General features: G+C 42.2%; 1 protein-coding gene across 5 annotated transcripts in view; it reads left to right on the top strand.

The window, feature by feature from the left end:
• The first annotated feature begins 705 nt into the window (after positions 1-705).
• The window catches only part of HELB (DNA helicase B), a 44674-nt gene continuing 21915 nt past the window's right edge, over positions 706-23464 (top strand). For 3 of the 5 annotated variants that reach the window (XM_075013455.1, XM_075013475.1, XM_075013494.1), the window contains exons 1-8: positions 706-1637; positions 7737-8105; positions 8806-9029; positions 11004-11870; positions 13467-13638; positions 14690-14831; positions 20486-20616; positions 21467-21551. In XM_075013455.1, coding sequence (XP_074869556.1) covers positions 1436-1637; positions 7737-8105; positions 8806-9029; positions 11004-11870; positions 13467-13638; positions 14690-14831; positions 20486-20616; positions 21467-21551 — 2192 coding nt within the window. In that variant the 5' untranslated portion in view covers positions 706-1435. Of the gene's footprint in view, positions 1638-7148; positions 7216-7736; positions 8106-8805; positions 9030-11003; positions 11871-13466; positions 13639-14689; positions 14832-20485; positions 20617-21466; positions 21552-23464 lie in introns of all 5 variants that reach the window. The other 2 variants (XM_075013466.1, XM_075013484.1) reach the window with 2 other exon arrangements.

Below are 23464 nucleotides of genomic sequence, written 5' to 3'. Positions count from 1 at the left end.
GAAAGGGATGTAGTGAGAGATATGGGGCAGCAGTAGGACAGGAGGGATACCATAAAAGGGGGATGGGACGTAGAGCATGGTTGGAAGGAGAGCAGCATGTTTAGCTACTCCCAAATCAGTGAGGGCTGCTATTTTTGTCATCCATGTGCAGCGCAGATGTTATGTACACCAAGGCCTATGCAGATGTGCATCACCTATAGAAAAACATGCTTCTGGTTTTGGGCAGCTGTAGGTGCTCTGCAATCAGCTGGGCAGCACCTGAATTTCTCCTGGACAGCCACTCAAACGCTCAGCTTACAGGGAATACTACTTGACTCCTGGGCACAGCAGACCAGCAGTACTAGAATCCCATTCCCTCTCCAAGCTGCATACCCACCCCTACGAAGCTTTTTGCTGCAAACACTCCCCTGCCCCCAACACCCACAGCGCCCCTCTCCCTTTCCCCTCCAAATACTCCCTTTTCCAGTGCTTCACTCCTCTGCCACATCTGCAGCCCTTCAGCCTTCTCCCTCCAAACACTTCACCACCTGGCACATTACCCACATCCACGCTCCCCTTTTGTGCCCCCTTTCCCTGTGCTTTCTACTCCCTCCCCTCCCCCACTTTGGGTGCTGTCAGAACTGGTTCCTGGCAGCTGCTCCCTTCACCCCCCTGCCCAGGGGTGTTGCTACCCCACCCCCACACACTGTTGTGCCCAAGCCCCCCTCTACCGATGTGTGTGTGCCACGTGGCACCTGGGTTGCTGCCTTGATGGCACCTCAGAAAAAGAGAGCAGGAGAGGGAGCACTGGGACACACAGTGGAGGAGAGGAAGTTTCCAGTGCAGGGATGGGGAGGCCGGGCACCAGGTACTGCACTGCACAGGTTGGGAACAACTGGGAACCATGCGACCCGCTCACTAGCAGCGAGCTTGTTGCCCCACGTGCAACACCAGCGTAGCACCACCAGCCACCGAGGGCCTGCTCAGCGGTGCTCCCTGCAGCAGCCAGAATCCTCGTTTAAGCAGCTGGCGTGGTCCCAACCTGCACACCTGGTCACCCCAGCGGCAGCCCCTGCACCTGACACATGGGCAAGGGACCACCCTTAGTGACGCTCTCCCCAGCCCAAGTGGGTCCAAGGAAGGACATTTGCTGCTCTAGTAGGTGGTAGTTTCTCCCTGGAAGCCTGACGGGCCCCAGCCCCTGGGGGGCTGCCGGCTTGCACAGCTGCCCCAGCAGCCTGACTAGGCCTGCCCGCCCGGCTCCCTTCCCGGCACGCTCCTGCGGCTGTGCCAAGGCCCAAAAGCGCCAGGCGAGCGGGCGTACGCCAGGGGCGGGCCCCGCGCCCCAGGCAGGACAGGCCCCGCCTGCGCTGTGAGGCGGGGCCCAGGGCGGAGGCAGAAGGGCCCGCTGCGTAGAAGGCGCGGGAACTGGACGGCCCGGTGCTGGCGAGCGACCATGGCCCTGGCCCGCGGCAGGACGCGGCCAGCGAGCGAGCTGTGGGGGGTGCTGCTGCCGGTGAAGGACCTGAAGCCGGACGCGGACGAGGAGCGGGACGACCCGGAGCCCGAGCCGGACCCCGACCCGTTCGTCTTGGACGCCGCGGAGCTGAGCAGCGGCGGGCAGGTGCTCCGCGCCTCCCTGCCCGCGCACCGAAAGGGTGAGGAGCCGCCGCCGCCGCCGCCTCCCTCCGGCCTGGTCACCCTCGCCCCGGTGCTGCGGGGAGGCGCTTCCCGCCCAGTGCCAGGTGCTCGGGGAACTCCCTGGGGCAGGCGCCTGCCCTTCGGCCTGCCCGTTTCCCCGAGGCGGCCCTGCAGTCTCACGGCGCCCGCGGAGGGCCCGCCCCGCCCTGCATTTAAGGCCCTTTCGTGGCCATGAAAAGTGCTCCCTGCTCTGGCGCTCCCACACAGCCCCGTAGGGGAGGCCCGTGTTCCCAAATCCCCGCCTTGCAGGGGGTGGCGGGGGGGTTGCAGTGTTGTCCGCCTTCTGTCCTGCCCTCGGAAAGCAGCGGCTGCTGGCCGGGCACCCAGCTCTGAAGGCAGCTCCCTGCCAGCCGTGGCACAGGGCTAAGGGTGGCAATACTATACCTTGGCACCCTTCTGCCCTGCTGCCTTCAGAGCTGGGCAACCCAGAGCGGTGGCTGCTAATTGAGTGCTGGGAAGTAGGGGGAGGGTGGTGCTAACCCTGCCCACTGCCAAGGTTCCTCCCCCAACCGAGAGGGAGGGGCTACTGGACCCAGAACCCAACTGATTACTTGGGATAATCGACTAAAAAATAGGGGTGGGGGTGCAGGTCACAGGTTCAAAATGAAGGAACCACAGGGGGTCACCAACTGGAGAACTCTGGATAGCGTGCACTGCTTCTGGAAGAACAAAAAGAAGTTCTGTGCCACTTTATAGACTAACAGATATTTTGGAACATAAGCTTTTGTGGGCAGAGTCTCACTTCATCAGCTTGTGCTCCAAAATATCTGTCAGTCTATAAGGTGGCACAGGACTTCTTGTTGTTTTTGAAAATACAGACTAATTTGGCTACCTCTCTGATAACTTGGCTTCTGGAAGCTATTTAGAGAGCCTGTAGATGCTGCTTTGAGGAACTCTGCCTCGATGTGTGAGATTAGAGAGAAGTGGAAACAGGCCCCACAGTGGCAGAGCACTCCATTGTCCAGCATCCTTCTTCTGGTGTTGTAAATAGCCACTTTAGCAAGGGCCAATAGGAAATTGATGAGAAGGTCTTGCAACTTTGTGGAGCCATGGATGGGGTGTGTAAAAATGAACAGGTGAGGGGAGAAGTGGATCCAGAATCTCAGCAGGAGGTTCTGGAGGAGCCAGAATCAGGGCTGCAACCTGGTGCATTCAGGGAAGGTGTGTGCCAGGTTCTTCATCACGCTGTAGAAGGGGCAGGTATCAGGGAAGGAGTAAACCATGCCAGGTACATTCCTGTGCTCATGGAGCTGCCAACTGTTATCTCTGGTGGGCCTCAGAACTAGGGTGGAATAGAAGCTGGTTCACCAGGGTTCCTCACCCTCTCAAGGTGGCAGATAATACTATCACTTGGTGTTGGAGTGGGACATGAGAGTGAGGGGGTGGAGCATGTGAAGCTTGAGCGTCTACAGATGGTCCCTAGGTGTGGCCTGGAAGCAGACCAGCTGTAGGTCATGCAGCCAGGTGGGATTACAAGGGGCAGGAGGCTAGACAGGAGCACAGCAGTAAGCGTGGCCAGACCTTACCATGCCATCCTGATGTGCTGTTGCTAGTGGTGGTTCTAACTTCAGAGCTGGACTGCCAGCCAGCAGCTGCAGCTTTCCAGCTACCCAACCCTGAAGGCAACATTGCCAGTGGCAGCAAAGAATTAAGGGTAGCAGTGGGCTTGTCTACACTTGCCCTCAACTTCACAGGGGTCATGGTAATCAGGGTGATGGGAGATTACTGATGAAGTGCTGAGGTGCACTTCATTAGGTTAATTATCTCCCATGGCAACTTCAAAGCATCAAACTTCGAAGTGCTGGGATGCGTGTAGCCACAGGCACTTTGAAGTGCCCGCGCTACTTCAAAGTGCCTTTACTGCTGAAAAATTTGAAGTGCCCGCAGCTACATGCATGTTGGCACTTCGAAGTGTGATGCCTTGAAGTTGCTGCAGGGGACAATTAGCCTAATGAAGCACTGCATATTCACCGCAGCGCTTCATTAGTAATATCCCATCATCCTGATTAACATGCCCCCTTCGAAGTTGTGGGCAAGTGTAGACCCAGCCAGTATTATAACACACCCCTCCCCAATAACCATGCAGCCTTTTCTGCAACCTCTGCAATTACAGTGCTGCGACATTTCAGATTTAAGTAGCTAAAATCATAAAAATTAATATTTTAAAAATCCTTTGACTGTGAAATTGACCAAAATGGACCAAGAAGGGTACTACTTACAAGGCTTTGCTTATGCTGTAGAGTATAGAAAAAAAGTTGTTCTAAAAATTTGCCTTAGCTACCTTTTTGATACCCACTTACACCCTAATATAGGTATTGTTTAAGACCTTTAAAATAATATTAGCAGACCATAGTTTAAAATGTGGTAAATGGCATCAATCACAGAACAGTAGGACTAGAACTGTCCTCAAGGTGTTATCTTGTTCAGTGCTTTTCAACCGTGGCAAGCAGAGGTCTTCCGGGGTCCAGTAACTCGTTTACACATTTGCCTGTTTTTACAATAGGCTACATAAATAGCCATAGTGAAGACAGCCTAGGAAGGATTATGGCTGAAGGGAATGTGGGGATCATGGTGGAGCGCAAGCTAAACTTCATGTAGAGCAGGAGTGAGCAAAATGCAGGCTTCCTGCCTCCCATGTCCGTGCTGCTCAAAGCATCTGACTATGGGGGCCATGTCCTCTGTCCTCCATGAGCCATGGGTGGGGGAAGCGGGGGAAAATGGAAGCTGCTGGGCTGTGGTTGTGGTGCAAGCAGTGTGTGACATCTATCTTGCCCACTTGCCAGCAACTTGTGGCACTCGAAGAGCAGATGGGCCTCATAGCCAACTGCTTTGAACAGCATGCAGGGAGCCTGCCTGAGGGTCCTGCTGGGCTGCTGGCTGGGAGTCACCTAGTAAGTGCCTCCTGGACAGAGCCTGCACCCAGCATCCCAGTCCCCTGCTCCCTCCTTCCAAGCCTCTGTTCCCCCTTCTGCATCACAACCTGGGGCTTGCCCCAGGTCACAACGGCCTCCCTGATTCTTCATTCTCCTACTATGCCTTTCTTCCAGGTCCGAATCTGCTCCTGCACCATACCCTTATCACCTCCTGAATCCACACTCCAATCTTCTGCCCAAGAGCACAGTCCCCTCCACCCAAACTCCCAGACTATACATACTTTCCAGCACCGCATTTTGCTACCCCAATCTCTCTTCTGCACCCAACCTCCATCCGGGATCCTGCACCTCCTCCATTAACGTCATGGAAGATTGTGGCCCTTGACCACTTTCCAAATTCTTTGAGTGCCCCCTTCTCAGAAATTATTGCCCACCCCCGGTGTAGACAAAGCTAGGTCAACAGAAGAATGCTCCTTGGAAAGCAGATGTTCTTATACCCATGGAAAAAAATGTTCTTTCACTGCAGACTGCATCTGCAGTTGAAGCTATGCTGACAGCCACAGCACAGTAGGGCTACGTCTACACGTGAAGCCAACATTGAAATAGGCTATTTCGATGAATAACGTCTACACGTCCTCCAGGGCTGGCAACGTCGATGTTCAACTTCGACGTTGCGCGGCACCACATCGAAATAGGCGCTACGAGGGAACGTCTACATGCCAAAGTAGCACACATCGAAATAAGGGTGCCAGGCACAGCTGCAGACAGGGTCACAGGGCAGACTCAACAGCAAGCCACTCCCTTAAAGGGCCCCTCCCAGACACAGTTGCACTAAACAACACAAGATACACAGAGCCGACAACTGGTTGCAGACCCTGTGCCTGCAGCATGGATCCCCAGCTGCCGCAGCAGCAGCCATAAGCCCTGGGCTAAGGGCTGCTGCCCACGGTGACCATAGAGCCCCGCAGGGGCTGGAGAGAGAGCATCTCTCAACCCCTCAGCTGATGGCCGCCATGGCGGACCCCGCTATTTCGAAGTTGCGGGACGCGCAACGACTACACGGTCCCTACTTCGACGTTGAACGTCGAAGTAGGGCGCTATTCCTATCCCCTCATGGGGTTAGCGACTTTGACGTCTTGCTGCCTAACGTCGAAGTTAACTTCGAAATAGCGCCCGGCGCGTGTAGCCGTGACGGGCGCTATTTCGAAGTTAGTGCCGCTACTTCGAAGTAGCATGCATGTGTAGACACGGCTTAGATGTGCTGCAGCAGTGCCCATAGCATAGATATAGTGGGGGGAGGGGGTTAGCTCAAGTTAAATGGCATATGAAATACCACTTGGCTGCTGTTGTAGTATGTGAAAATCTCTGATGAATTTTTCCAAATCAGTTCTATATACTCGTTTAAAACAAAATGAATCATTGTAGGAAATGCTCCTAATTCCTTTGTTCAGCTTATTATTTATAAGTTATTTCATAGTTATCACACTTAACTGTGGCGTTTAATGACACCCTGCGTTTTTTGTTACTTATTGGGTCAAGGGAAGAATGGACATAGGTGACCACTGGACTAGCTCTTGCTTGTTTTTAAATAATTATTGTAACCTTTTAGACATTTGAATTATTTTTAAGAAGGGGAATTAATACCTTCTCATGAACTCCTGGTAGAATCTATGCTTAAAACCATAGGCCCAGTTCTACTCTATTGCCCGTCCAGCGGTATAGAAATTGGCCCACAGTATGGTAGGTCTTCAACTTCACCAGCTCCCAAGTACACTGACTTTTCCTGGCTTCTCATATTTTTCTTCCACACATTTGGTTTTCATGGTCTGAAACCTCCAATCACCATATACCATTAGAAGATTTCTTAAGTCATGAGACTGAAATAACTATACCAAACAACTGCTTTTTTTGTTCTTGTATCCCAAAATTCTGTTGAGCTGCCACCTAGTCACTCTGGCCTGGTATAAATTTACAAATTAATATAGCTGTCTAAGTCAGGGGTTTGTGGTGCCGACTTATCTCTCAGTGCAGACTTAGCTATGTCAATGAAAGAATGCTTCTTTCAACATAGCTACCATCACTTGGGAAGGTGTTGTGCCTACTGCAGTGGAAAAACCTTTCAGTGTTACCTTTTTTTACATTGTGGGGTTGTGCTAGCATAACTATCCCAGTATAGTTCCTATAGATACAGATATTCCATGGGTAGGAATGTCAAATATCTGATCATTGGCTGAGTCTCCTGAGTTTGCCTCTTCATTTTTACAAACCAGATTACCCAAAAGTTTCTGATTTTCCTGTGACTTTTGGATAATTTAGTTTCTTCTCTATTGTATTTGTGAAGTTGTTCTTACCATTTCAATTGGAATAAAAAAGTAAGTAGCTTAGTGGCTATTTGAAGTCTCCCTTATGTGTTGCAAAGATAGTGTGTTCAAATCCAGTTGATTGTATTTTTATTACATACTTCGTTCTCTCTTCATTTAGTAAGAGTATCAATTAATTCTTGTCACTTTTGTAAGAAAAATAAAATGTGAAAATAGTGGAGTTAAGCTTTATTCTCTTTCCTTGACCTCTTTCTACTTGTCTGTGTGTCCGTAGATTGTGAGCATCTTGAGCATCTCAGAGCAGGGACTACATCGGCTTTCAATGTCTGCAAATACTGAAGGTGTTACCATAAATTAATACGAAAGCTTATTGTTGTATACAGGTATAATCTAGGCAATAAGCTGTCTCTCCTAAAGGGATTGTATGTCTTTTAATGGAATCAAATTACCCAAGATCTCAGTTATTTTGGGGCAAGATACTATTATTTTTTGAAAAAATGAAGTTAAAACTTTTTTGAAGCATATCACTAATAATGTAAAATTGCAGTTGATTGAAATAAGTGCAAAATCTGACCATTAATAAGCCGCTTTAATTACTCATACAAATATTCATACCAGAAAATTATTCTATGTATTGTTGACTTCAGTTATGTACAGAAACATAATCATTCAGTTTAAAAATCTAGCTTGTCTGAGGTTTTTCCTTTTCTCTTGTATTGTTTTCTGATTTTGCTTACTAATGTTAAAAGCAATACCCAAAATTATTTTAACTAAATTACAACAGATTTTTTTTGTGTGTGTGTGCTGCTTCTTAGTGGTAAAATTCAGTAATTTTTAATGTAATTTTTTTTTAATATTTCAGTTATTATACAGGATGAAAGATCCCAAGAAGAGCATGAAGTGGTTGGATATTTTCCATTAGTTGGCCCGTGGTGGAAAGTTAATGTTAAAGTTAAATTAGTGGGATCAACGTACTTTGTGCAAGGATATCCATCATACTTCCTACGGACTGATATAAGGGAAAACCAAAATGCAGTGTTTTCACTCTTCTTTATCGAGTGTCAGGTTCCTGATGACTTCATCGACAGTTTTAAGCCTTTTCTTGAGAGCTCTGCCCTGAACTTCAGAAACCTTGAAGAAAAGCTAAATCAGTGTCAAGAGTCAAAATTTCAGGAACAGAACAAATCTGAAACTAAAAACTTTGATATTTTGTATTATATTATGCAATCATGTAAGTATAATTTATATATTATTAACATACTGAGTTACTGTTTTAAGATGTTTTATCCATGCTAACATGCTTGTGTGTATTGTTTAAATGAGCGTTAATCCTACAAAGATTTTTTTTCCTGAGAACCTGAAGGAGACTACTCACATGCCTGAAGTTAAACATATATGTAAGTATTTGCATAACCTGGGCCTTGTACCATGTAGGTGGAACAGAAATCACTTGGCGAAAAAAGTAATAGTAGAACCCACTTAAATGAAGATCTGTCAAGATTTAACAATAGGGCCAACAGCTGCTGCAGGCCCCAGGGGAAGGTGTGTGGGAGGGCCAGCCCTTTGCACCCCTGAAAAGGGTGGGACCTCAGGCAGAAGGAGTGGCTCACCGGCAGCCAGCACCTAGAGTTGCCCAGTCTACAGCATGCCTGCATCCCAGCCCTCAGAGCTGCACAGAGTGGTGCTCCAGCAGTGATTCAAAGGTTCTGGGGCTCCGACTGTACATAAAATGCTGTCCAATACACAATTGAATCAAAGCGGAAATATTTTAAAATCTATTTTAGTAATGTTACTCATTTCAATAGTATATGAGCTTCTCAGACAAAAAGATGAAAAAACCAGTTCTGTTTAAGTGTTTTTTGGAATAAGTCCTTTTATAGACACTTTTTGTGTTTTAATAAATACTTTCTTGGTTTGCAATGAATATACAGTTACTGGCAAGACTGTTTTGGTAGCTTTGAATTTTCCGATGATAATGGAGTTCCTGCCAAGACTTCTACCACGTCATTTTTGCAATATCATAAAGATGGTGAACTGGAAAAAAGTGACCAAGGAGAACAGCAAAAGTGATGAAAAAACATCTCCTCAAAATGAGATGCTACTAAAATTAGAGGAGATGTTAAAAAAAGAACCATGGAAATTGGGATTCAGCAGGGTAAGTAACATAAGTGCATTATATTTGATCATCATGGAATTTAACAGTACTTGTTCAAACTCTGACCCTAGGTTATTTGGATGGAGTTTGGCTCTGAATGCTTTTTGAAGAGTTATAACTGTTCTCTTTTCAACTACCTCCTGGGCAGCTGCACTAAACAGAAGCCTTTTGGCTATATCTGCACTACTTGTAGCAGGGTTCACGCCATTAAAAATGCCTGTGTAGCTGTTGTGGTTGAGGCTCTGAAGCTGGGAGGTGGAGGAGTGGGCTTCAGAGCCTGAGCTTCAGCCTGAGCCACAATTTAAGCCAGTGGGGGCCAATGGTAAAGCAAGGATCGCCACCCTCGTGGTTATCATCCTTGCACATTCGCCAGAGCCACTCCCCACAAGCCAGGTTCCCCCATCCCACCCCTCCTACTCTAAATAAATGCCCTTCCCCTCCCACAGAGCCAGCCAGCCACCCTTGTGTATTTCACCTGACACACAGGAGTTGCTGCCGCTGGATCCAGGGCCACCAGGGTCACAGGCTCTAGTGTGGAAGGAGTTGCATGGCTCCCAGCTGGCGCTGCAGGTACTGTGCCAGAGAAACAATGGCAGGGACTGCCTCTGCCACAGCCGCCATGTGCTTGTCTCACCATATGATGGGGCACATGCACACAGTGACCAGAGGGGCATCCCACGTATGCGGCTCTACTGATCCGCAGTTCGCCACACTCTTCTCCCACTCCCCACGTGTGGTGAACGGGGAGCATATTGGACACCGCGGCTTTAAGCACTGTCCACACAGCTGGTGTGTGTGTGTGTAGGGGGGTTGGGGGGGGGTTTTTTTTTAACTGTTCTAGTGCTACCATGAGACTGGATCCCAGGCTGTCATGTTTGCTCTCAGCTGCAGTGTAGATATAACCACTGTGTCCAGGAATACTTTAGCTAAGTTTGTTAGTGTTCTCCCTAATTAGTGTGCAGCTGTTTCTAATATAATTTAAATATAGGATGAACCTCTCTAGTCTGGCATGCTGTAGTCTGGCAACATCCATCATTTGGCATGATTTGAGTTTGCCGAACGTCCACTTATCTGGAGCGTGGCCAAGTTTCCACTGGTCCCATAAAGTTTGTTTCCAGCTACCAGTCATGTCTCTGTGTTTTGTGCTGTTATTTAGCTCTTAATTTACCCCCTAAATGTCTACTAAGAACCCAGCAAGCTCTCTTATGTGGCGCTCCCTGTGTTCACCCAAGCTGGAAGCAATTTCCATTTCTTCCATGCAATACACCAAGAAACTGAATAACTCCTTTATACAGGTTGAGCCTCTCTGGTCCGGCACCCTTAGGACCTGACCAGTGCTGAACAAGAGAATTTGTCAAACTGCAGGAGGTCAGTATTACTGAGCAGCATTACCAACACTGCTACTACTTACTGGGGTCTTAGAAGATATTTAGAGGTAAATTAGCACTAAATAACAGCACAGAACACTGAGAGCCAGGACTGGGGCTGCTAGGACCAAGGGAAACTTGGCCACACATGTGATAAGTGGACTTCCAGCCAATTAAAATTAGGTCAAACCAGAATGTGTTGTACTAGAGAGGTTCAATCTGTACTCCTGTATAATGTGTACACATGCACACAAATATTACCACATGTATTAACCTGTAGCAGTTTGCTCTTTTATTCTGCTTCATGATAGTTTGAGTATAATAAAAATTGAAGACAAACCTCTTTTCTAGTTCTCAGTTTCTGTTAGTATTTTTTGCACAGTCGTTCAGTGTTGTACAGCAAAATGACATTTGATTTATCAGTCCTCCTCTTGCTTTGTTTGATGTGAGAAGTAGTATAACGAGAACTTGTTAAACCATACAGACAATGGGAAGTATAGACAAAATGTACTGTTTTTTTCATTTAACGGCAAAAACATTAGTTTTGCAGTTACATACCCCTGCCTTGTGAAATAATTCAATTTTTTTCCCCCACTTTGGTGAAAAGATGACCTACAGAGAACTGAACCTTTCCAATTGTGAGGCAACTTGGGCAGCCTTCTGTCAGTGTGAACATCTCCTCTGGAATATTCCTGAATTGCAGAAGAATGCATTGATAATATACAATATACTCAAAGAAAGATGTAGAGAAAAGGGGCACACCTACGAAGAACAAGATGTTTTGACCTCTTTGGTTTCTAAATATATGCCCATTGAACAGGCCTGGCAATCCTTGAAATTTATGAAGGATGAGAAGATAGTGATTGGTGAGAGGAAACTGATATTTCTTTCTCATCTGTACAAGGCTGAAGAAAACATTGCACGTTCCATTAATCATCTAATGACAAATGAGTCATGGAAGTTATGTGTTGCTGCAAGAGAAGTACTTACTGCTGGATGTCATAACAAATCAAAAGCAAATGGAAATATTCAAATAAACAATAACCAGCCTCATGAAACAGAGCAAGTGGAGGCCAATAATGGCACAGGTACACAGAACAATGGTGATGAGCAGACACCAGATGGAGAAACTACAAGTGAAGCAGAAGTGGACCCAGATCAGTTGAAAGCTATGGAAATGATTTGTTCTAATCCAGTCACAATCATAAGTGGAAAGGGGGGTTGTGGGAAGACTACTATAGTTAGCTGCCTTTTTCAATATTTAAAGCAGGTAGAAGGCGAAGTGGCCAGTGCTTGTAGTGATTTTGAAAAGGACATGGATGCATCTGGTGAATGGAATATCGCAAATCATTTTTGCCAAGAGAACGTCGTTTGCACAAGAAACATTTTAAATGTTTTACTTACTGCACCTACAGGAAAGGCAGCTAGCCTCCTGAACGAGAAAACTGAGCTTCCTGCTTATACCCTCCATCAGGTATAGAATATTTATGTGCATTCTCTCTCCAAAGATCTTTTAGAGTAAGCCTTCTTTATACAATGATCAGATTGCTACATAACTTCTCTTATATAAATCTTCTAACTGTTCATAATGTTTAATGCACATTTAAGAACCAGCCTCATTTTTCAAAGGTTTATAAATCAGTCTTTTTACATCACATCAGCAGTTATTTTTAGCCTATTTTGTTTTAAATATGTGTTGCGGTACTTCTGGAGGCAGTAAAAATTATGATGGACTTTCAAATGACCATCAGTTTCACATATCCTGAAATATTATAGTATTCATAATTTAAAAGCAAAATTGTGTCTTGACATCTTGGCCATTTCTACACGTGTCGCTAATAAATAGCCAGAAATATGCTAATGAGGTGCAGATGTAAATTCCCGGTGCCTCATTAGCATAGGGTCACATGATTTGGAGTCTGGAAGGAGCTTCCAGAGAAAGGAACTTTAGGAGAAAATGGCAATGTAGAAATGGCCCTTGTGTGGTAGATCTCTCTCTAGTACCCCAAATATACCAAAATGCCATGGATATTAAGAGAGAGCGATTTTCCCATGTGTAATGTTGTCCTATTTATTGTATGTTTTTAAATATTCTTTAAAAAATTGGTCTTGATAAAGATCAGACATAGTACAAACTTTGCTTTCCTCAAATAGATAGACCAGTCATCCTTCTTATCAAAAATATGTGTGCTTTCCCCAAAAGGGCAGCAAACTCTGCTATATCAGACCAATTCAAGAAGAGAATTATACAGTTGAGGATCTTCCACTTAACGTGCCCTTCCACTAGCCTCCAACTTTTAAATCTAGAAATAATCAAGAGAAACCCAGCTGCTGTCCTTTGTCTTAGGACACTATTTGCAGATATTGTTATGCATGCCTCTATATAAATAGGTTGGGTCTACACGTGCTCCTCCCTTTCGAAAGGGGCATGTTAATGAGCAGGTTCAAAATATGCTAATGAGGCATTGCAATGAATATGCAGCGCCTCATTAGCATAATGACGGCCGCGGTGATTCAAAGTGCGGCTTTTCGAATTGCGTGCCACCCGTGGAGACGAGACCTTCCGAAAGGACCCCCCTCCAGTTTTCGAAAGCCCATCTTCCTATCTGGTGATCAGAAGAAAGGCTTTCTAAAACTGGGGGGGGGGGGGGGGTCATCCTTTCAAAAGGTCCCATCTCCACGGGCGGCGTGTGATTCGAAAAGCTGCACTTTCGAATTGCTGTGGTCGTCATGCTAATGAGGCACTGCATAGTCATTGCATCACCTCATTAGCATATTTTGAACCTGCTCATTAACATGCCCCTTTCGAAAGGAAGGGGCACATGTAGACCCAGCCATAGAGTTTTACTTCATTCTGCTCTGCTAGAAAATGCTGTTCTGGAGATGTGTACCTTGTTAATGGAGAATAGGATTAATCATTCAAGCCTGTAATGACAGAAATTAAGATGATGGCTGTGATAAATATAGCATGGAAGAGCCCACATTTTACATATTATCAGTAAGGCATTTAAATATAATGACTTTAGTTGCGTCTTGAACAGAAGTGAAATTTATTTTGATTGTTTTTTAGGTCATCTATAGTTTTTATTCATGGAAGTTACGAGACGGAAAAATGCCTTGGAAGTTTTCTACTGTGACAGTTCTGGTTGTGGATGAAGGGAGCTTAGTACCCGTGCAAGTGCTCAGTTCAGTTTTAAAATTGCTGTGTGACCACGCTCAACTTGCCAAGCTTATTATTCTTGGTAAGTCAGAAGCGATGGTATAAATGTAATCTGATTTCATATTCCCTGAGTTGTGCCATATGTAGAGAACTTGCTGTGTGTTTCAGTGTGTTTGTTAAGATTGGTGGAGCCACAACAATTAGTTTAAGGAAATCTAGTTGTGGTATTATGGTTTACATATGATCATGGGACTGTAATTTATAGGGCCACGAGAAAGGCATGTTCTGATCTGTGGATTTTGCTGCCTTTCCATAAATCTTAGGCAAGAGGGAAGATGATTCTGTCATCCATCCTACCTCCCTGCCAGTGCAGGATTATTCTCTATTGTATATCTTTTTGATGTTTTGTCTGGTAATAAACATATTAAATAAGGAGATTGTTACAACTTCCCTTTAAATTTTTCAACTACCTAATAATAGATATTGCTGTTAGGAAGTTTTCCTGTAGTTCTTTAATACAGCTTGAAAAAAGATTTTCATAGCTTATGAACTGAACAGATGAAAAGGAAAATATTTAATTTTTAAGGTGGTTCAGCCAGCCAGATCTTGAAATAACTTGTTCTTAATCCAACAAATAGAACAAAATAGCATGAAAAAAAAATTAGGGTTTTTTGGATCCCTGTGTCTGCTTTTGGACATAATGTTTTTGCCCTATCAACCATGGCATTTGTTTTTAAATGCCTAAATTCTCATAGACAAATGTGATGAGTGTTAATATTTCACCGTACAGAACATATTGAATAATGTGGTGTGATATTGAGTACTAATAGCTTTTTAAATTGGGAATATAGACCATAATAATTAAACAATAATTTAATGTGATATACTGAAGGGGAAACAATCAGAACTGTGCAGCAGCAGCATTCAAAGAAATTCCATGTTGGGTTTCTTGGAGAGAAACATAACTGCACTGAATTTATATTGAGTGTACATACATTACTCTCTGTTTTATACTATAAGAGGAAGTGAAATACATTTTTCTTTTCACTGCTGTATTAGAAATATTTTCCACTGATACTCTCCTCGTTATCTCCACTGTTTTCTAAATGCTATTAATATCTCTTTTCTTTTAGGTGATATTAGACAGTTACCCAGCATTGACCCTGGCAACATGCTTGCTGATATTTTTGAGGCTCTGAAGTCTAGAGGCTTGTCTGTAGAACTGAGAACTAATCACAGAGCGGAATCTCAGCTAATTGTAGATAATGCCACAAGGTAGGAATTTTTTGTATATCCTAGAGGAATTTTTTTAAAGAAGTCCTGATTCTTTTATTTTGTGTTCAAAATGGTAGTGGTCATGAGATGTAATAATTATGGAACTCTGTGTTACAGATCCTTCATATTCAAATGCATGAGTCTGAAAAAAATGACCGCTGAAATATGTGCCCTGAGGAGCAATTTAAAGAAAAAACATAAAGTGTGCAAAGCTTTTGAATGCTATAAGGTGCATATTAAATAAAAAGAAAAACCTGTACACTTGGAGTGATTTTCTAGTCCACTCTGGTTAAATGTAACATTTGTTCCCACTGATACCAGTGGGACAATTTATGTGAGTGAGAGTTTGCAGGCCCTGAACTTACAAACAAGTAGGCACAGGAGCAATCACCATGCCGTAGGTCTTGATTCTGCAAAGTGCTCTTTGTGGGGTGACCACTCTGTCCGCATGAGCAGCTTACAGAGTGAAAATTTTGTTTTGTGCTTAGATTTGAATTGCTGTGTACTCAGCAGACTTTTCTTTATTTTGACCTTCCATTTGAAATTACACCTTTACATACAGTAGTTTACCCCGAATCAGTGATAAACAGGGTTCATTAATATCAGTGACTGAAAAGTATTTCAGTTAAATTTTAACTTTTTTTTTTTTGTCTTCTGGAAATAAAACCTCTTGACAGATGATTTGCAGTGGTGACAACTTATGTTCAGGCCTATATTTATTATGCATTAGCACTCCACTCTCCTTAAATATTAGTGAGTTAATTGTTGCTTGTTTTTTGACTATGGACAGAGTTGGGGCAAAAACATCTAACTTTCAATTCATGCTTTATTAACCTGTCACGTGGTCATGTATTTTGCATTATCTACAATTTTTAAAATCTGCAAATGACAGATATGGGATGCTCTGGTTTCTATTCAGATCATATAAATTTTTCTCTTTTTACTTCATTTGGACTAGTTAATTCAAAGTTGAGAAACTGTCAGAGTAGAAAACCAATAGAAAAGAAAATGTTTTCTTCTTCCAATCTATGAATAAAAAATGTGTGCGAATGAGATCTACTAGTTATACAAATATGACCTTGAGAGGGCCAGATTTTCAAAGGTACGTAGGCACTTTAAAATGCAGATAGGTGACTAGAAGGATTTTCAGTAGCATCCCAACAGCTAAGCATTACTACAAATCTCACTAGGCGCCTCTTAATCTTAAGGGTGTAAACATCTTTATGTGGCCGGGGGGGTGATGTTGATGTGTGTGTCACATATTTCATATCTTATTTTATTTAGCAGGGGCGTTTTGCATCTGTCCGCTGTAGCCCTTAAGCTGTTTGTGTGCTTCTGTAGCATCCTCCTCTCTTTCAGGGAGTCCTTGCAACTTATCCATGCCTCGGGCTCTGTGCCCACCTTCTCCCCTCCCTCATATGCATGCCTGGATCCCCTAATCTCCTCCACTCACTAACAGTTTGTTTGTATCTTGCTCCTAATCTGAGCAGGTGTCCATTTTTTTTTTTTTACCCAAAGACTTGGCTGAAAGGGGACCCTTGTGGCTCTGATTAGCACCAACAGATGGGCCATTAAAAGATTGCTCGGCAATGCTGCAGGACACTAGTACCCACCTGATTGATGAGGGCAGGGGGCTGGATGCGATGACCTCTCAGGGTCCCTTCCAGTCCTAGCATTCTATGATTCTATGCCTAGAATGTTCCATGAAATTTTGGAATTGACCAAATGTGGTATTCAAAAGTTATACTTTATGGACAGATAGCAAGAAGTGCTGTTGAGTATAAATTTTGGATGAGGTTGTGGCCCCAAAAATGGCCTCTGGTGACCAGAAACAATAAGTTTAACTAATTACAGTTAATTCTTTCTTTCTATATTATATCATTTTAAAAATTAAAAATATGTTTTGGTAAATGTCTTTTCTCATAGTTTTCTTTAATGAAAATTTAAGAAATGCTGCTGTTGTGCATTTTAAATTTTAATTTCAATTGAAGTGTAGATTGACACAAATCCCAAGTAAAAAATTTATCCTGTAGCAAACTTGTCATTCACCATTTTCTAGCATAAAAAAACTGGCACGGGGTCAATTGACCAGTAAACTCTGGCAGGACCCAGCAACGTCAGGCTAGAACAGCTATGATTACTGTGGGAGTGGCAGGACTCTGTGGCCTTGGCAGGGCTGGCAGCAGAACCCAAGTCAAAAAGATTAATGTGTTAAACAGTATTATTTAACTGGTTAGCTCTTTTAACAATCTTAATAAGAAATTGAAAAATTAAAATCTGAATAAAAGTACATTGAGCTATATAATTCTTAAATAAATGCAAATAGGTGTAGCGTGTCCTCCTCTTGTTTAGCAAGAATAAGTGTCAAATGTGGTGGAAAAGAATATTTAAATTTACAATAGAACCTCCAAAGCTCATAGCACCTTAGGAGTGGAGGTTGTTCATAACTCTGAAACATTTCTAATTCTAAACAAAACATCATAGTTGTTTTTTCAAAGGCTTACCACTGAATGTTGACTTTGAAAATTTCTATGCAGAGGAAAAATGCTACTTTCCTTTATTTATTTTTAGTAGTTTACATTTAGTGCAATGCTGCTCTGTATTGACAGTGGGAAAAGGGGGTTGTGTGAGTGTCTCTGCTGCTGCCTAGTCACAATCTGATCACTTCTGTTTGCAAATGAGGTGAGTGGTTGATCAGTTAGGTCCTAGTTTGAGTGTTCAGTAGAACTTCAGAGTTCTGTAGTTGCAAATCAGTATTTTATTTGTTGTACCATGCAATGAGAATGAACTTTTCTGTGCTGGAAAATAATTAAAAAGTACAAATACAAAATAGGATTAAAATTGGTTATTTAAGTACAGATTTCCTGATTGCTGCTTTACAACATGTTTTAATAATTAAACCAATCCGACCTAATGAGATATACACCAAATGTGAACTTTTAAGAGTGACTAAAATACAACCAATGTTTCAACAATTAGGCCCACATAACCATATCTTTCTGCTTAAGTTTGTCTCCTGATTTCTTTTCTGTAGATTTTAACATTTAATATGATCTTCCATCTTACTGACTTAGACCTCAACCATGTGAATAATTTCAAATGAATAATCCTGTTTTCAGTGTGCCTATGTAGGCTCTTAAAAAAAGAACATGCCTTAACTGTTCGAAAAATTGAAGTCATAAGGCCCTGTTATATGAGGTGCAGAATGTCCTCATCAGCCTTTGTCTTTAATAGCTTGGGGCATTCTGCAACTTTGAGGACTGGGCCTTTATAGAAAACCAAGTGCTGCTGGCAGTTATTTACAAAATTTACCATTGCCAGATTTAGAAATTTTTAAAAAATGCTTTTCTATGATTTTTTAGTTAAGATAAAAATATTTTTCATTTTCTATATGGGGTAATCGATAGATGTACCTCAGGAGCAATTTGGACCGCCCAAAGTTTTTGAACAGACCACAAAATCTTTTTTCTTTTTTTACTTATTATCAGGGTTGTCAGTCAATCACAGTTAACTCATGTGATCAAAAAAATTATTCACAATTAAAATTGATCGCACTGTTAAACAACAAAATACAAATCGAAATATTAAATTTTGATTTTCTACATTTTCAAATATTTATTTCTATTACAATATAGAATACCGTGTGCAGTGCTCACTTAATATTTTTGATTACAAATACTTGCAGTGTAAAAACTATGAAGTATCTTTAAATTATCTCATAAAGTACTGTAGTCCAATCTTTTTGCCATGACATTGCAATGTAAAAAAACCCCTACATTTGTGTTACCTGACTGCACTCAAAAACAAAACAATGTAGAAGTTTAGAGCCTGTAAGTCCACTCAGTCCTAGCTCTTGTACAGCCGAGTTTGTTATCATTTGTGGAAGATAATTCTTCCTGTTTCTTATTTACAACATCTCCTGGCACTTTTGTAGCTGGCGTTGCATGCTAGTCAGGTGCCAGATATCCTAAATGTTTGTAAGCCCCTTCATGCTTCAGCAATAATTCCAGAGGCCATATTTCCATGCTGTGATGCTTGTTTTAAAATATTGTGTGGTAATGAAGTTTGTGGCTGAACTCCTTAGGAGAGAATTTGATGTCTCTTGTTATGTTTTAGCCATATCCTGCCATATATTTCACCTGGTAATACTCTCAGATAATGACCCCACACGTGCTCATTTTAAGAACACCAAGAGCTGATTTGATTAACGGGAAAAAAGGTACCACTGTGATACGAGGTGTCCCTGATATACATCGGGGATAGGGACTGTAAAGTTGTGACTTAAAATGAAATGACGGATAATGAGGAATTATAAGAAATAACGTAAATAGAGGGAGATAGGGACTGTAAGAGCATAAAATTTCCCTATGTGACTATTTAAATCCAAATGCACCACTCACTTATGGTACCATACATTCAAAGCAATTCAAGCACCATTTAAATAAATGATCCTAATCCAAAGTACATTTTTAAATAATTTTTATCCCATGTGCAGTAAGACAGAGGAGAGTCCCAGAGAATGCTGGGAGGGTATGCTAATTTTCTATATTCTAAACAACATAATGATTTAAGTATGAGGAATTTTTACATCATGTTCCTCAAAGTTTCAATGGTATAAGTGCGAAACAGCTTATATTGGAGCGACTTATATCAAGGACTGACTGTGTTTCTAAAAAAAAGCTACAGCACTTGACCCAAGGTTTTAAATTCTGACATGGTGTCCGAAACCTGAGAGGGATGAAATGAAAAACCTGCTTTCAGAAATCTTAAAAAGAGCAACATTCCAATGTGGAAACTCCAGAACTGAACCACCAAAAAAGAAAATCAGTCTTCTGCTTAGTGGCATCTCGCTCAGATGATAAAAATGTACGTCAGTCCACTTTGCTTTGAATTGTTTTCAGGAAATATCCATCATCAGCATGGAATAGTGGTTGAAGAATGAAGGGGGACATGAGTCTTTAGCACATCTGGCACATCAGTATCTGGGTTGCCAGCTACAATAGTGCTATGCTGATATCACTTCCCATTTTCAGGTCATGTAAACAAGAAGCAGACAGCATCACATAACCATACTTGTTTGTCTGAGTGATTAGCTGAACAAGAAGTAGGACTGAGTATACATATAGGTTCTAAAGTTTTATATTGTGTTACTTTAAATGCAATTTTTGTTCTTAATTCAACATTTGTAAATTCAGCTTCTATGTTATACAGATTGTACTAGAGTGCTTTTATTATGTGAATTGAAAAATACTGGCTTTTTATAGTATGAGTATTTTGTAATCAAAATAAATATAAAGCGAGCACTGTACAGTTTGTAGTCTGTTCTAATTGAAATCAATACATATGAAAATGTGCAATACAGCTAAAATACAGTTAAAAAATGCCAAGTGTGATTAATCATGATTAATTTTTTTAATTGTGTAACAGCCCTATTTGTAAGTGTTGTTGTTTTCTCTGGAGTCTAGACCTTGGCTAGAAATTTCGACCTTGACGACAAAAAAAAAAAAAAAAAAAGCCCTCTAGTCTCTATTTGATGGAAGTTAAAGGAGGTATCCATAGAATTGTAAGAAGTAAGCTTAACTATGATGCGAACAATTGAGCTGCATAGTTGGAATGGCTTAATATTAAACAATTTTTTTTCTTTTGTGGTTCAGAATCTCTCAGCGAAAATTCCCAGAATTTGACTCAGTGATTGAGGTCCGTGATTGGAGAGAGATGCTGACAATGCCAAGCCCCGAGAAGAAATTTATTTTTGTTGTTTTGCCTTCTAGAGGTGGTGCTCAGTGTATGTTTGTAAACTCAGTTTACAGTTTGTTTAATGTTTCAAAAACTTTCCTCTTTAACAGAGAAAATCAGTCTGATATGCTGTATTTCAGGAATGAGCCATTTCAGTGAATTTAACTTATTCACGTAAAATTGTAGACTGCTTAAATTAATGTTTAGTTATTTATCATTTGACTTACAAAATGAGTTTTTTCACTCCAGAGTTAATAGCATGTACAGTGGTTTTAAAAAAAAAAAAAAAGCAGAAAAATTGATAAATCATTATTACTTATATCAAATTACTATAAGGGGCACCAGTGTACCAGATACTGTCATGATGGAAATGGTGCAGAAGGATCTACAGCTCTGAAAAGTTACTATTTTCAGGTGCCAATTTCAGAGAATCTTGAGAGGCTTGTCTTCCATCAGTTAAATAGTTGGGTTTTTGGGAGAGTTTGTGGCAAGGTCTTCAAGTCTAGACTTTGCTTCCATCCAGTTGGTTGTCAGTATTGGGTTACGGGACACTGGAGTTCATTTTTACGGTCTTTTGTTTGTTAATCTTTAAAATATTACACATATCTCCAAATAAAACTGTAATAAGTTTTTTTTTTTTTTTCTAGACTTCTGAAAACCCCATAAATATAATATGTGGAAAGGAAATAATTGTCTCAGTATTCCTGTGTTCCCATTTCTTATGAGATCCATAGATACTTGTTTTAATTGGGTGGGATACATTACAGAAAGCTTCGTAGTGTAGGGAAGCAGGAGGTTTTCCCCGTATCTCTTTCTGAATCATAGTTCCCAGATTTTGAGATATGGGACAGCTTAAATGATTTGTTCTACATGCTTAATTTTCTTTGTCCTATGATCAGACTTGCAGTTTGCTATAAAGGCTTTACTTGAAAGTGGACCAGGACTGGAAGATGCCAAACAATCCCAGTTCATCGCTTTCAGAAGGTAGGAGAGTATATATACAGGCTTTGAGAGAACTTCTGATAACATTTTTATACTAAAAATTGAGTAAGAGAGACTGGTGGTCGTAGTATTGGCAAAAATAGGTGGGAAATTAGGACAGTTATCCCCTTTCTGTCTGGCCTAGATTTATTTCTTCAATGTACAATGTTGATAGCTTGGGGTAGGTCTACAGAGCAAAATTATTTTGAAATAACAGCCATTATTTCGAAATAACTATCCTAGCATCTACACAATGCAACTGCTATTTCAAAATAATTTTGAAATAGTGGTTGGCTTATATTGAAATTGGTAAACCTCATTTTACGACGAATAGTGCCTATTTTGAAGTATCGGAGGGGTAGCCGTGTTAGTCTGGATCTGTAACAGCAACAAAGGGTCCTGTGGCACCTTACAGACTAACAGAAAAGTTTTGAGCATGAGCTTTCGTGAGCACAGACTCACTTCATCAGATGTTGGTCTTGGAAATCTGCAGGGCCAGGTATAAATAAGCCAGAGCAAGGGTGGGGATAACAAGGTTAGCTCAGTCAGCAAGGGTGAGGCTTACTACCAGCAGCTGATCTGGAGGTGTGAACACCAAGGGAGGGGAAGCTGCTTCTGTATTTAGCCAGCCATTCGCAGTCTTTGTTTAAGCCAGAGCTGAGGGCGTCGAATTTGCAGATGAATTGTAGCTCAGACATTTCTCTTTGGAGTCTGGTCCTGAAATTTCTTTGCTGTAGGATAGCTACTTTTAAGTCTGCTACTGTGTGGCCTGGGAGATTGAAGCGCTCTCCTACGGGTTTTTGTATATTGCCATTTCTGATGTCTGATTTGTGTGCGTTTATTCTTTTACGTAGAGACTGTCCAGTTTGTCCAATGTATATAGCAGAGGGGCATTGCTGGCTATATGCCCCTCTGTTATATACATTGGACAAACTGGACAGTCTCTACGTAAAAGAATAAACGCACACAAATCAGACATCAGAAATGGCAATATACAAAAACCCGTAGGAGAGCGCTTCAATCTCCCAGGCCACACAGTAGCAGACTTAAAAGTAGCTATCCTACAGCAAAGAAATTTCAGGACCAGACTCCAAAGAGAAATGTCTGAGCTACAATTCATCTGCAAATTCGACGCCCTCAGCTCTGGCTTAAACAAAGACTGCGAATGGCTGGCTAAATACAGAAGCAGCTTCCCCTCCCTTGGTGTTCACACCTCCAGATCAGCTGCTGGTAGTAAGCCTCACCCTTGCTGACTGAGCTAACCTTGTTATCCCCACCCTTGCTCTGGCTTATTTATACCTGGCCCTGCAGATTTCCAAGACCAGCATCTGATGAAGTGAGTCTGCTCACGAGAGCTCATGCTCAAAACTTTTCTGTTTAGTCTATGAGGTGCCACAGGACCCTTTGTTGCTATTTTGAAGTAGCTCTTTCAAAATAGGGACTGTTTAGACAGGGAATAGAGTCTATTGTGAAATAAACCAAAATGTGTCCAATGGCTGTCTTTTTTGAAATAGGCTTCATATGTAGATGCTGAATTTTGAAATAGCTAAGTACTACTTTGAAATGCATTTTTGTGTGTAGCAGTGTTATTTTGAGATAAAAATATTCCAGAATAGCTCCTCCAGACTAGCTTATTTTGAAATAAGGCTGCTGTGTAGTCATACCTTTTAGTTTTTTATGCCTGTATTGCTACTATCAGAGGGGTAGCCGTGTTAGTCTGGATCTGCAAAAGCAACGAGGGGTCCTGAGGCACCTTTATAGGCTAACAAATATGTGAGCATAAGCGTTCGTGGGCAAAGACCCACTTTGTCAGATGCAGGTCTGTATTGCTACTATTTATTTATGTGGTTCCTTTTGCACTTTGCTAGAAGCTATCAACTTAAATGTTGAGTGTACTCTTCATATTTATCCTGGGG

This window comes from Carettochelys insculpta, chromosome 1 (assembly GCF_033958435.1).
Source record: "Carettochelys insculpta isolate YL-2023 chromosome 1, ASM3395843v1, whole genome shotgun sequence".
Taxonomy (NCBI): domain Eukaryota; kingdom Metazoa; phylum Chordata; order Testudines; family Carettochelyidae; genus Carettochelys; species Carettochelys insculpta.
This window is presented reverse-complemented; position numbering and strand designations above follow the sequence as displayed.